The sequence below is a fragment of the Cephus cinctus genome, unplaced genomic scaffold (genome assembly GCF_000341935.2).
Source record: "Cephus cinctus unplaced genomic scaffold, Ccin1 Ccin1_scaffold0215, whole genome shotgun sequence".
NCBI classification, from domain to species: domain Eukaryota; kingdom Metazoa; phylum Arthropoda; class Insecta; order Hymenoptera; family Cephidae; genus Cephus; species Cephus cinctus.
In genome coordinates this window covers 2,140,396-2,154,389 of record NW_014332933.1, presented here as the reverse complement: position 1 = coordinate 2,154,389, position 13,994 = coordinate 2,140,396, and the positions used below count along the sequence as shown (strand labels likewise).

General features: G+C 46.2%; 1 protein-coding gene and 1 long non-coding RNA gene across 2 annotated transcripts in view; one reads left to right on the top strand and one right to left on the bottom strand.

Annotated features, from left to right (window-relative positions):
- LOC107265428 (pituitary homeobox x) overlaps positions 1 to 13,994 on the top strand; it is a 21,871-nt gene that overhangs the window by 5,883 nt on the left and 1,994 nt on the right. The window contains exons 2-3 of the mRNA XM_015734875.2: positions 4,598 to 4,795; positions 6,503 to 6,753. Coding sequence (XP_015590361.1) covers positions 4,598 to 4,795; positions 6,503 to 6,753 — 449 coding nt within the window. The remainder of the gene's footprint in view (positions 1 to 4,597; positions 4,796 to 6,502; positions 6,754 to 13,994) is intronic.
- LOC112493956 lies at positions 61 to 5,367 on the bottom strand. Its single transcript, XR_003058952.1, has 3 exons — positions 4,871 to 5,367; positions 790 to 910; positions 61 to 341 (listed from the first exon to the last, which is right to left on the bottom strand). It is a non-coding gene; the product is annotated as an uncharacterized LOC112493956 (long non-coding RNA).

Sequence of the window (13,994 nt, the reverse complement as noted above, 5' to 3'; positions counted from 1 at the left end):
GAATTTTTTTTTTTTTTTTTTTTTTTTTACGTGGTCACTTTTCAAAACTACCCTCGTCACGCACGGCCTATGACCCTTAACGTGCGTGAGTGGCGGACACGGTGTCTCCGGTTACTTATCGGTTCCATGTGCTTCGGGTGTCAAGTTGAAACTAAACAAATTGCCGGGCAAAAGCCAACGAGCTGCGAACCCTATCCGGACTGTTTCTGGTGAGCTTTTGCTTTCTCCCTTTTCTGGCTTTACTTATGGTTACTTTTCTTTCTTACGTGTTTCCACGTCTGCGTCTTCTTCTTGCGCTGAGCGTCTCGCGGCTTCCACGGGGATAACAGCTGGTCCCTTCCCTGTACCAGTGGCAGACGAGCTGTATAAATTAGTCAGTAGACAGGTACATACGGGGATTCACGTGGTCTACTGATGCCAGATCGATAGAAGAATTTAATGTTTGCGAATTTTTTTCAAAAGTAGGGGTACGCGAATTTTTGGATTCTTTTACATGTTAGAACCCTCTGATTTTTCATCGTGCTGCTCGACCTACTCATTGAACGTTTTTTTTCTGTGACGTATCTGAATTCTATTTTTAGGACAGTTTTTGATTTCGTATAGACGTGCGTTTAATGTTCGCACTGAAGACTCACAGCCGTACGACGTCCCGACGCCGAAGACGACGTCTAGCGTCTAGCAAAGCTGACTAATAAACGACTTCCTAAGGAAGCCAAGGATTAGGAGATTAGGGTGGTTGAGACCCAGCTCCCTGACTTTCTCGCCCTTCTGCAACTAGTCTAGACTCACAGGTGCTCGCTCCACGCGGCCGTACTTCAACCATTCCACCACCCCTCCGACGCTTCCAAGTCCGTACAGCCTCAAGCTCCTGTTTGCTTTAGTAATTATTGGCTACGCGGCTGCTGTGATCCTAGAAAAAAAATTTTCAAGGATGTCACACCAGGACCCTTCCGTACGTGACAGGATAAAATTTGTCTCAGGTCCATATCCATCCGTACCGTCATTCGTCCCTGATAAATAATCTTGACAGATCGGTGAAAAAAAAAAAAATTGTTCCATTGACAAAATAATTTTATCCAAAATTATTTTCCCCATAAATCATCAGTCACGGGCTAAAATGACTCGAAAGTCCTACGGAGCAGAGTGCAGTAACGATAATTTGCCTAGCAAGAAGTCCCTAGTCCGTGAATTTCATGGGATCCATCCAGGACCGAGCCAGCTGTTCCAGTTGACGTTTTACTGACCCCCCTAACCCTCTGCCCTTCCGCTGCGCCCAATAAGGACACGGCCCACTAACCACCCACGATTTTTGCGTCACGTGTTACCTCATTCAAAATATACGTGCGCGTTCACACTGTCCCTTCGCGACGACGATAAATAACATCAAGAGCCTATTTTCGCCATTGCGCGTTATTAGCATACAGCGTCGCGACGCCCCACGCTTACGTACCCCCCTCGTACATAAGATAATTGATAACAAGCCATTAAGTGGATTTGAACGCGGACCCTCAAAAGTCTCTGGCATCCTTCCTAATTCCTGTGGTATAACCGGTAAACGTTTTCAGTCGACCCAATAAACAGAGGCTGAATGTTCCAAGGGAAAATACGAATTCAGAATCGCGACTGCTAGTGAATGAGACGGGGAATGAACCTGTAGGTTGGCAATGGGTAGTAGGTAGTACGCGTAGCTGGTCGGGATCCAGAGCCGACCGTAAAGTCCATAGGGATTAGCGGACGCTAATATATCCCACGGGTAAAAACGCGCCGAGCAGCTGAGATATTCGTCTCGTCTCCCCTTGGCGTGGCTCGCCGGTTTGTCTTTGGCATAAAATAACTCGAAGCGCGAAGAAAAGTAATAAATTCGTGAGCTACACCCTCGACTGGGTCCGACGTCTTTCTTACGTTTTCTTTCTATTATCTTTTTTACCTCTCTCTTTCTCATTCCCTTCTAGTAGTCGCTCGGTGGTACTTTTTTTTTTTCAAGGTTTTCTCTCTCTGTCTCTCTCGGTTCAACATCTTTCTCGTGCTTGCGTGCGGGATATGGGGATCGTTATAATTGATGTACTTTTCAGTGGGGTTTGGCTGAAGACACGTGGTTAAATGTCTGTAGAGTAGACCCCGTCGCTCGTTAAGGAGGAAAAGTATGAAAAATGGCTAAGGTACTTTTTTCTTTTGCTTTCTAGCTTTTTTATTTCTGATAAAAATGGCTAGTTGGATTTTGATATATTTTTTTTTTGCTCACGGAAAAAAAATGCAATTTGGAACGGAGAGTGGATTTTAGGTTTGGTGATCTTCTGTAATACGATCGTTCCCACGGGTACTGTCGATACGAAGAAAGCGGAGGATAGTAAGAGGAGACGTAGCGGCTGAGAAAGATAATATTGTGGGAATTGATGAAATATGAAAAAAAAATTTTTTTTTGAAAAAAATGGATGAAGCGTCGAAAAAAATTTTATCCGCGAAATAAGATGTTTCGTTATCTTCTGCAGCCGCCGACGGGCATTCTTTCGCGTGGACCAATCGATCGGAGGGTTGGTTCCCTTCGGCGAAAAGGGCGCCTCCGATATCCATGGGGGTGGCTCAAGTGTGAAATGTTTGACAGGAAGGGTGGAGTGAGTCCGGCCACATTCCGCCCCTCGGGATCGCGCAGGTCAACTCGCAAACTCTACCGGGTGTCCGACGTGATGTTTCTGGAGCAAAGTAACGTAATCGTCAATTGACCCGACGCCTTTCGAGTCTCCAGGAACTCCGCAGGGAATTACGTGGGAATGGAAGCACGCGTAACTGTCCTTTTGTTTCTGAAAATTTTTTGGTAATTTACAAAAATTAATTTTTCCCGAAAAAGACACCAGTCAAAATTGGTCGGACCTTTTTTCTCACACTATACAGCGCGTTCAGGTATTTCCGATATAATTTATCCATAAGGATTACGTGTAAGAACGGCTGTTATATTTGACTACAAGGAAATATCGATAACGCCTCGTTATCCTGTCCCAGGTCGAGGTCTCCTTGGGGATCGGGACCGACAAACAACCGACGGCCCGGTCGTCGCTCAAACACCGAAACCTCTTACCCTTAGTATATCAGATCCCTTCGTGTACGTACACGTGTTCCGACCAACCGACCAAATAGGTAACCGATCTGTTTGTTTCCAGAAGATTACGGACATTGTCGGACAAAGCTATTTACACGTGTTTTTGATAAATGCCGACTGTATCTCGTGTATTCGTCAAATATAGGTAATAATTTGTATTTTTTGAAAAAGAAAGATTTTTTCAAATTTCTACATCACAATCTGAGGGTACGCGCAATCGAGTTTGAAAATATTTATACGGAAAGTCAAGCGGTACCGCTTTGCCTTACCTACGCTACATTTTTATCGCTCTGACGTGCGTCTCCCGAGAGTGAAAGAGAAAAGAGAAAAGAAGTGACAAGCGAGCAGCGAACTCCATGCGAGTCGTCGTCGTCGCTCTAAATCAGACGGAGTTATGTGCCGACTAATTGTGAACCACATCCCGCCTTCTTGCCAGCCCCGTTAGAAACCAAATATAACTAAACCAAACGAAACGAAGCGAAGCTAAACGACCAGGCCGATTAACATCTCAGCCACGCGATGCCTTGACAGACCCTCTCTGCCCCTGCTCTTGACTAACATCCCGGGAGCGCGAATGAGCCGGACAAGTTTTTTTTTTTTTATGTAGTGGCACAACCAGTCAGTAGATAAATTAACCGGGACTTCCCAGAGGCGGGACTTTCGATTAACGTCTACGAGCTTAAACCCATTGTTTCCCTGATCGTTTGTAACGAGCTGAGAATTGGTGAATTGAGAGGAAAAATTTATTTACGTGTATTTATCACTGAATGCGAAAAGTATCAGAAGACTGTCGAACTTACGTTTACGTTTACAATGGAAATTTTTATTATTGGGAATTCTTTAAAATTTTACGAATACTTTGCTAGCACGTGTTTCTACGCGGACCTAACTTCAGCTGGGTTTGGGTTATGTGTTACGGGAAATACGGCTAGCGCTGCTCGTAAAACTGCCTTCGTGCGCTTGTATATCTTCCGGAATAATAGCCGCCGAAAAAGTTGCTTTATCCGAGTGGCAGTGTTTTCCGCGTTACTGGAGGGTTGTTGAAAAAAACGTGAAAATGAAGAAAAAAGAACTAGAAAATTCTTCAGCACGTAATACAGTCACGGAGTGATCGAAGATCACGTCATTGTATTTTAATACGGTGGAATGCGTGAGTTTAGGATAGGAAGAAAAAATTTAAATAAATAATTGACTAGACCTGTCCACGAAAATATTTGAAGCTGGTGTCGGTCCCTGTCCGCCATGTCGGAATGTCAAACAGTAGCTAAGCTCAAGGGATACGCTACCGTAATATGTAATTCTTCTTGTAGATAAAATATCTGAGTGAGATTAAAGGCCGCAGCTTCCAAGGCAAATAGAAGGAAAACAAATCTGTTTACACAGACTTCGTAGGAGCTTTTCTCTAATTACCATTTAGACGTATTATTCAGTTATATATATCAGTCATAATGGCTATAGTACAGTCTAGAAGACATTGCAAGAGGATATCCGGATGTGTTACAGTGTGGACTCAGAGTGACTTCCGGGGCGGGACTAACGGCGGACTTGCAGGACTCGATTCCACTGGTCATGGCTCTCACACTCCTGGAGGAAGTACACCAAGCACACCCGGCGGTACACCCACCACACCGTCCGGAGGATTTTCCACGGCTCAACCGAGAAACCGATCGAACACGACCAACAGGCCCGACATATTGAAAGGTACGTAAAACAATGTTATTGCTTGGTACGAAGTCTTTACGTGCCTCTAGTAAGTATAAGAACGTCCATAAATACCTGTAGAATCAGTCAAGTGAAGTTGGCTACTCTTCTCCGCCGAACAAGTATTTCCGCCATCCGCCATCTTACATTAGACACTCCCCCGCGCGTCGTCGGCACGAGAATCGCAGAGGGCCGTTGCGCTGGTTTGTTTGCATGTTTGTTCTGCACTTAGCCGGCCAAATCCCCGCAAATTGAAATATCCCGGGAGTCTTACACTCCTGGTTAACAACACCAGGACAGATCTCACTTCACTCGAGTAATCCTAGGGATGAAGGGGGAACTCTCGGCACTTCTTAGGCAAGTCCGGCACGTACCGGTCGCAAGAAACAACCCCGCGTGAACGGAGAGCCCAGACTGCGCGCACGATGTTTACGAAGTACCGGGTTCGAAACTATAGCTGAGTAACATGGCCTACCAAAGCTAGAGCGTCTCACGAGTGTCAATAAAATATACCTAAATCCCAATTCACAGTGCTTCTTAACGACTCCACAGCAGCACCGATTCACAGTAATCATGACTAGCCTCGTAGACTAAATAAATCTTGCGTCGCACTGTCCTTCGTTACCGACAGTGTCAAGATTATCGACTGCAACTCGCTGACATATTACTGTTCAAAGAGACTTAAGCCTTTGAAAATTTTTCATCGAGCCGTTGGCGAATATTAAAGAGAAAACAAAATGAATCCCAACTAACCACGGAACACTCGACTGCAAAGGCTTATCTTGCCAGACCGGTAATGTTTTAGGCGCCAGTGTAGTGTGTACATACTGTGGAGAGATGGCGCGCATAGCTTACGTGTTTAGTATACGCCAGGTACAAAGAGAAGTGGTTGGTCGACCTTCTCTATTCGTAAGCGGATTTCGCTCGACGTTTGGCGTTCGTCTGGCGTAACGCGTATTTCACTCCAACCAAACTACATATACGGAGACTCCGCGTAAACGTGCAATGGTATAGCGTTCGGTTTTCGACTATGAGTTGGTATCATCATCAGCCGCATGCGGTGATAGCGGTTCTCTTTGAGTGGAGCTAATCAATCACGCGGCTGTCAGTACGAGTAAGGGAGCGGTTCGTCCAACGGGGCAAAGGGATGGAATACCCTCACCTGTCACTGTCACAGTCATGACAAACACGCACGTACAATTCACACTCGCATTTATCCACTCGCACCAATATAACGCCAGAAAGGTACACCCGACGTCGGCAGAGATTACTGTTCAAACGATCCGCGTGATCTATAGGCGCTACTCCACGTAAACCTAAATGCTATCGATACTTTTTAACCTAGCTATACATACCTATATATACACGCGCGCGATACGTATCGTCTTTCGAGTACCTACCACGTCTCTTTTTTTGTCTGTGATACTTTTTCGATCGTCTTGATCATCGTCATTATGGGTAGTGTCTTCTGTTGTTTATTTCGAAAAAATATATATATATATACTGCATTTGGCCTCGAGTACGTTTGTATATCTATATAGAAGTACCTAACTACCTTGGCCACGTGATGGTATCCGATGGTCATTGATCTTTTCTACGTAGGTATTTATTTGTATGGGCTTTTAATTAGTTCGTAGGATTCTTTTTGATGGAGTCCAGTCGGGCGTGCCTCTTTCACGGGTACGTGATGTCTTATGGGTTTTGCAGGTGTTCGAACGCCCACGGAAGTGAAACACGAATTGGGCGGTGGCGTAGTCTCCCCTGCTGGGGGTGTCGGGGTCAATGATGCGGACGATAAGGATGGAAAAAAAAATAAACGCCAGAGGCGACAGAGGACGCACTTCACGTCTCAGCAGCTCCAGGAGCTCGAGGCTACCTTCGCGAGGAATCGGTACCCCGACATGTCCTCCAGGGAAGAGATCGCCATGTGGACTAACCTCACCGAAGCTCGTGTCAGGGTGAGTGATATTTTGTCGTTAGGAATCCAAGTTCACTCGTTCATTCTCTTATCTCATTGCAGTCAAGAAAATAACAATGACGTTGATACACACGGCGCGCGTTATTAGGAAGATCACAGATATAAGGTGGCTGATGACGATCTGAAAAAAATGCTCAATGATTCCCACGGTACGAAACGGCGCCACACGCTATACACTCTCGTGCTTGACTACCGCCCCCTTTAATACCTTAAGTCCTGGCGCTTCTTCGCAGCCGACCGAAAATCCGAGCTAAAGGTCAGAATAACAGAAGTGTAATCCATGCTGTGGCAAAGTTTCTCTTGCTCTTGGGTTCGGGTCAGGGTAGGTTACGAGGGGGCACACAGTGAACGCATTGACGCGTATCCATTACAAAATCAACAGCATCTCATTGCCGGTCCATATTACAGAACTCGTTGAAAGGATGAGCCGGGAAATAGACTGTAGAGAAAAGAAAATACCAGTGACGGAGTAATTTGAAAATGATGAATGTGAAGTAAAAAAAAAAGGGTGGGGGGGTGCCCCGTCTCAATTCACTGGCGGAGAACGAAAGAATGGATATAAATGACGTTTACCAGGTGTCTGGGGGTAATCTAGGGATTTTTCTTACTCGAAATCGAATCCCGTAAATCAGTCGAATTTTTTCGACGAAACAGTAACTTTCTTCCGTTGCACCGCGGTGCTCTTCGGGGGTGACCGTTCTGTCTGATGACCGAAGCGAGAGACTAAGTGCGGTGGGGGGGAGGATTTTCACATGGGGGATGCGCACCCCCACGGGGAAGGCTTTGCGCCAGTAAGCCCCTACGGATTTATAGAACCACACACAGCACACAGTTGCTCTCGTGGCACGCTACTATACGCCATGTACCAAAATGCTGCAGATCCTAGAGCGTCGGTGGAGTCGCTGGCGTCGGTACGCCCGTGCTCGTTCGCAAACTGTAACACTGGCAGAACATTCTTCATGCTGAACCTTGTAAACCCCTGGGCTCTTCGTTTAACGAACTACGACCGCGCGCACTTCGATTGCCGAACTGCAGTAGTAAAATCTTCGACAATTAACCTCTCCGTTTTATCGAACATAACCATAAAATGGTATCGACGCACGTCGAGTCACCGCGTATACTTAGCATACGTATCCCAAAGAGAATACGGTGTTCCAACCTCGATATCCCATAGCGCTACGGAGCACTAGCGACACCTACCTTGTTATGAAGAATCTGACGAAGATTGGCGGGAAATTCAAACAGGCCATCGCTCTCCGACGTAGTAAAAACATAAGAGGCACAATCGGAAAAGGAATTTGACGCGAGTAAATTGACGCTCGCAGTTATCTACGAGGAGGCAGGCGCGTATGTTTCGGTACGTAGTAGCGGAGGCTGTCCGAGATAATCCGCCGGTGATTAAGACCATAAATCCATCGTCGGATTAGTATGGTTGCAGCGCACAGGGCGCGCGCGAACGCACAGTACCACCACCACCGCTATTGTGCCAATACCAGCAATAGGGGGTACCAGTACCATCGGTATCATCAGCACCGTCACCCTCCGCCCAGCCTCCCGGTCCATAGCGTACTCCGCACCAGCAGCCGTACAGCTCCACTCTAGCTTATACTCTATGGCTACGGGGTATGGGTAGTGAGTAGTGGACAGTCCGTAGTCGCAGAGGGAACGGGCAGCCATGGAATATAGGTAGACACTAACCTGTACGGGAGTGAGGATTACCGGTGTCATCCGTATTCGGCGGGTTAGCGGCTGTCAACGGTCAACGCCATTGGTGTATATCAATTATTAGCAGCGACACCAACGGGTTGCATTCGGCTATCGTTATCACGTAGACATGCGATTTGCATCCGGTACCTATACGTATACCTATACCTATACGTATACAGGCATAACTATATATGGGGAATGACTTTGAGATTTTTTATTTTTTTTTTATTACGAAAATTTTCGAAAAAATATACCATCCTCAAGTAGACGGAAATTGAGGTGTAGGCTGTTCAAATTTCGGATCTCGCTTATTTCACGAAAAAATTTTTTTTTTTTTTTGATTTCACAGCGAAACTTTACGAGCGCTATTTTTCTAACCTTCTTTTCTCACCCCGAGCGACTTGACGGCGCGTAAATAAAATGAGGCTTAAATGCATCGTAAAGGATCTTCATCGTAAAACAAATCGATATCTTTCCTTACACACAAAGTACCTATACCTTCGATCGTATCCTGTACCGAGGTAAAGAAAAGCAGTGGGGATGCACAAAAAAATTACAGCCAGACTCACCGGTCCTCCTATAAACCTTCAAGTAGCCGATATGGATCATCCGTCGATGAACGATCGTCATCGGTGTCAGATATACAGCTGATGGGTCGAAGATTAAAAATAACTAGAAAATTGAATGACAGCCAAGATTTCGGCATATGAATTGAATATACTTGTAAATAGCAAGGAACTATCAGTCCCCGTGCAGCGCGAATTGCGAAAGTGTTAAAGAGAGTACGAGGTGGGCATTAAAAATCACGCGTTTCGCTTGAGCTCATAATCTCGTATAATCTTTTGCAAAGTTGTTAATACTCGCGGCTTACGGGTGTTAATTTAATATCCATACAGGTGCGCCAACATTGAATATCCGAATCCCACTGGTGCACTGCTCTACTACGTTCCACCACTACAACGATAAAAAATCCATAAAACTGTTCAGTCCTCTTGTTCTCTCTTCCTGTACACGTACCTGTGCTATATATATATATATATATATATATCCTACTCTCTGGCATTTCTATCGCAACACCGTATATAGCTGCCTGCTCCACGGTACTTTAACGTGCCGTAATGCTCATCCGCCAGCCCTACGGTTACGTGTACATATACAGGGTGGCGTACAATAATGTAAAAAAAGAGTAAGTACGAAAAAAAAATGGCGTAAGCATCACCTCGTTATCCGTGACCACGGCGACATTCATGGCCAATTACAAATAAGGGTCGCGTAGCCAAATCCCGTGGGATCATCGGGATCACGTTGGCCTTTCCTGTTCACCTGAACCTAGCGGACTAATCGAAATGCCTCCCTTTCTTTGGAACAGTCTCTTTTTCTTTTTATCTTATTTCACAAACTTCCCTCGCGTAACAGAGACTTTGTATATCGTGGGGTCAATGGCGAATTATGAGGAATTTTTTTTTTTTTTTTTTTCATTTTTTGGAAATTCTACAACAGGCTTCATACGGCGATATCTAACGTGCCGTGGATTTGGGTAGTTATTACGGTCGTGAGTGGAAAAATTTTTTTGTTTCATTTCGAAGATACAGGATCTTTTTTTCACGAAATTGAATTGCTCGCTGCGCGAATCGCAAGTAATGGAGACGGAATGAGAATTCTTTTCTCCACGATCCGGAAGTGACGAATTCGCTTTGGATCCACTCCTGATACTCCTTTATACTTGGCTGTCTGTATATTGTCTTGGCACGAGGATCTTCCACCAATACGGAAAAGCTTGGACCGGGACGTGGGCATTTTCTCGTTGATCCATCTTGACGGTATAGTGAGATTTATGGAGACGGTGCTGCCGCCACTGCCAGTAACGGTTCTCCTAGGAACTCAGTCCCGTAGAGTAGCTGAAACTGCTACTTTGGCGCTGCTGTATTGGCTGAGTGGGTTTCTCTGGGCTTATACATACGTGAAACGATATAGGTATAGTAGCGGGAGGGATGTGGGAACGCTGAGGATGGGAGTCGGGGAGGGAGACGGGAAGGAGTAGAGAATAAGAACAAGGGGAATTCCACATCCATCGTATAGGAACCATGATGGCCGCTTGCCATCACCGCGCGCAGCCGTCTGCCAATGGGCGAATTTCTATGATAAGAAATTTATATCTCGGATCTCTATTATTTTTCCTTTTTTACATGTATTTATCAAAATTATCATTCTCGATGTATATCGGACGATTTTTACGACATATTTGACGCGGCCTGTAAACAAAGCCTTTTCGCGCAGGCGCGTATCGGGACCGATCGAGATTAGGAGTTTGCCTTATCTGTTATCATTGACAAACATATTTATGGGCAATTCGTTCTGGCCTGTCGATATTTCTAGGTTAACCAGCGAGTAGCAATAAACGTGAATCATTCGGTAGCTGCGATCAGTCGCCTAATGATTCCTACGTTCGCGACGTGAGCAGTAGGCGCACTGTGGGTGGTAGTCACCGTAGAAAGGGGCGCGAAAGGGTGAAAAAAAAGAGTCGAACGGGGTAAAAGCTGAAAAAGACGAGGTCACGCAGTGGCGGCGGTTCACGCGAAAAAAAGAAACAAAAAGAAACGGAGAAAATGTTCCAAGGAGAAAAGGGTGGCTCAAAGTTATGGATACTACCGCTCCGTGGGAGGGTTGCGGCGTCAAATCCTCGCGAAGCCCCCGGATATCCGGCGGCTCCTTCACGGAATTTATTTTTAATGAAGTGGCGCCTTGCGGTCTCCACTTCTCCCTCCTTCTTCTTATCCCTCTTCACTTCGCGACCTTTGCGCAAGAAAATTCTTTTTTTTACCCCCTCTCGAACATCGCTCTCTTATCATTCCTCTCGTTCGTACCTACCCCTGTTATCCACGGGGTGTATCCGTTTCAAAATATATTTTTCGGAATTATATGATTTTTTTTTTTTTTTTTTTGAAAAGGTAAAAATAATCCAACTACCTATCCCCGGCTGTCGTCTGACAGAATCTAAGAATTGACGGGGGGGTGAGCGGTCGTAGATGGATGAAGAAAAATGAAGAGAGACAGAATAGAGAAGAAGGCAGGTATAGGTACCCATAGGTCGAGGTCGTAGGTCCGTGCACACGTTAGGTTCAACTCGAGGGATGGTGGATAATATAATGATGGCGTCGGCGGATGCGGAGGGGCGGGGCTACGAGGGGATCAATATTATCCTCTCCTTCCTCCAGTACCAGTACGGCACCACTACCAGCTCCACTGAAGCCAGAGCACCAACAGCTTCGCACTACCACCAGCAGCCTTTACCCTCGTCCTCCTCTTCCTCCACCTACCAGCATCTAGCCCCAGTCTTCTCCCCCTCTCAGTGGAAGCCACTGCCGACCGCGTGTATTTCTCCTCTCTCTCTCTCTCTTCTCCGCCACCCACGCCAATCTCCAGCTACGCACACCACGCATCCGGAGCACTCCTCTACGCGCGTCTGCAGCCAATGCCTGTACTCTCTTTCGGCCCCTCTTTATACTTGGAATACTTCTTCCTCCGTCAGGCTGAGCTTGCACGGCCACACCACGTCGATACCAAGACACCTTTGTCGTACGCTATTCGTAGTTTACTCGATTCACATTTTTTTGGTATAAATCACAATTTTTCTGTAGAAACGTCAAAAGTGAAAATAATGGTTATGGTACCTGAAAAAAATTTTTTTTAATCAGTTTACAATATACAGAAAAATTTTACGATTGGTAATGTTAATGGTTGAATGAGAAAAAATTTTATTAAAAAAATTTTTTTGATAAACTTTTTTTTCAATGCGACGTCATCTGGGACGGGACGGGTCGATTGGTTTTTGACCGTATCGCCATATTGTCGGATCGAGGACAAGGAGGTTTCACGTATTGCGGCTCTCGCGTAGGTCGTCAAAGCACAAGGGGGTTCATCCCCGAAGTAGTCAGCCGAAGGGTAACCACAGCAACCAACGGCAAATCATTATTGTCCGGTTTTCCAGGAAGAAAAGGACACGGTACCAGGATGAACTATCTGAGAAGCCAGCAGTGAGGGGCGAGATGCTGGCTGGGTCGGTTCTTCCATGGAGTACATAGAGAGCCATACTATCCGAGCATAGTCAAAGACTAAGGGTAGTAACGTATAAGGGTGGGGTGATTGATGAGGACCCCGGCCACGGTCTCATTACAGTTATATAAGCTTCCGTAGATTGAGCCGTGCAGAGGCTTACACGCCGGCGAGGGGGTCGTGATTTGATGAGGTTTTATTGCTCGCATGACGTGACAGCAGCCAGCCATTGTTTAAGCGGCTGCCAAGAGGGAAAACTTTCCATCGGGATTTATCGGTCTAGGAACACGTTCGTAAAACGTTCCGAATCGAGTATATCGAGGTCGAACGAGTAATTTGTCGGTCGCGTTAATTGGAAAAATTCCAAATTGACCAATCACCCCTGACCTGCACCCTCGCGCCAGCCATCGCGTACAATGCCACCCCTATTACTATCGACACTGTAACCAAGCATTTATGCGCTATCGGATGCTCTCTTCTTTCAGCCGCTTTCTGTTTTACCGACCCGCCCCTCGCTATTTTTCCTGATCGTCCCACTACTACCCATCTTCTTTTACCGACCCTCCTTCTCTTGATTCTAATCTCTCAGCCATCCTCCCGGTGCCTTCGACTGTCTCACCCAACTTCAGACCTACTCGGCCGATATTCGAAAGTTCATTCATCAGTTTTACGAGCCACCGGACGGCCGTCCCGAGCGTTCGAGCTGGCTACACGGATTTTGCGATGCCGTTAAAGTTTATGGGCGCGGCCCTGTGTATACGGCAGCCAAGCGGCAGCCTCGCCCGCCTCGAGTATATTGATTCTCGAGGTGGTACGCCGTCTCTTCTCTTCTCTTCGTGTACCTTGTGCGTTCTCTTGTCTCGAGTCAACTCTCACTTACCTTTTCGCCAGACACGAAAAGACCCCTTGGTACGAAACGATACTCGCTTCGTATGTCCCTTGCGGAGCTGACTTACGGACCACGTGTACCTTCGGGCTCGACAGCGTGTAGCGGATGGAGTTTATGGTAGCTGTGTATTCGAAAGACCCTAGTAGACTTTATTTACATTTTTTTTAAATTTTTGAAAATTATTTAGAAATTATGTCAACGAGTAAAATGCGAATAACATATGATCCAGAGGTATCGGTAAATTTCCATTGATATACGTATTTGGCACGGTGGTACAGGTATATACCGGGTGGCGAAGAAATGCGATAGTAATCGAAGGGGGTATAATGGAGGAAGGTTGAAGGCATTACTCTTCATTAGACTCTCCCTCAGTTTCAATGACTCGTCGCGCCTCTTAGCGTTTCCGCGACGTGATCGTGGTCCCATCTATCTTTTGAGCATCCCTAAGGTTCTTCGGGAAGAGCTGAATCCTCAGGCTACCCTCTTGGAAGGCTCGATTCGCCGGCATGGTGGAAGGAATGGAAGTGAGGGGGGGGGGAGCGACCCTCTTTCAGTGTCAGAGTCCTGGGGGG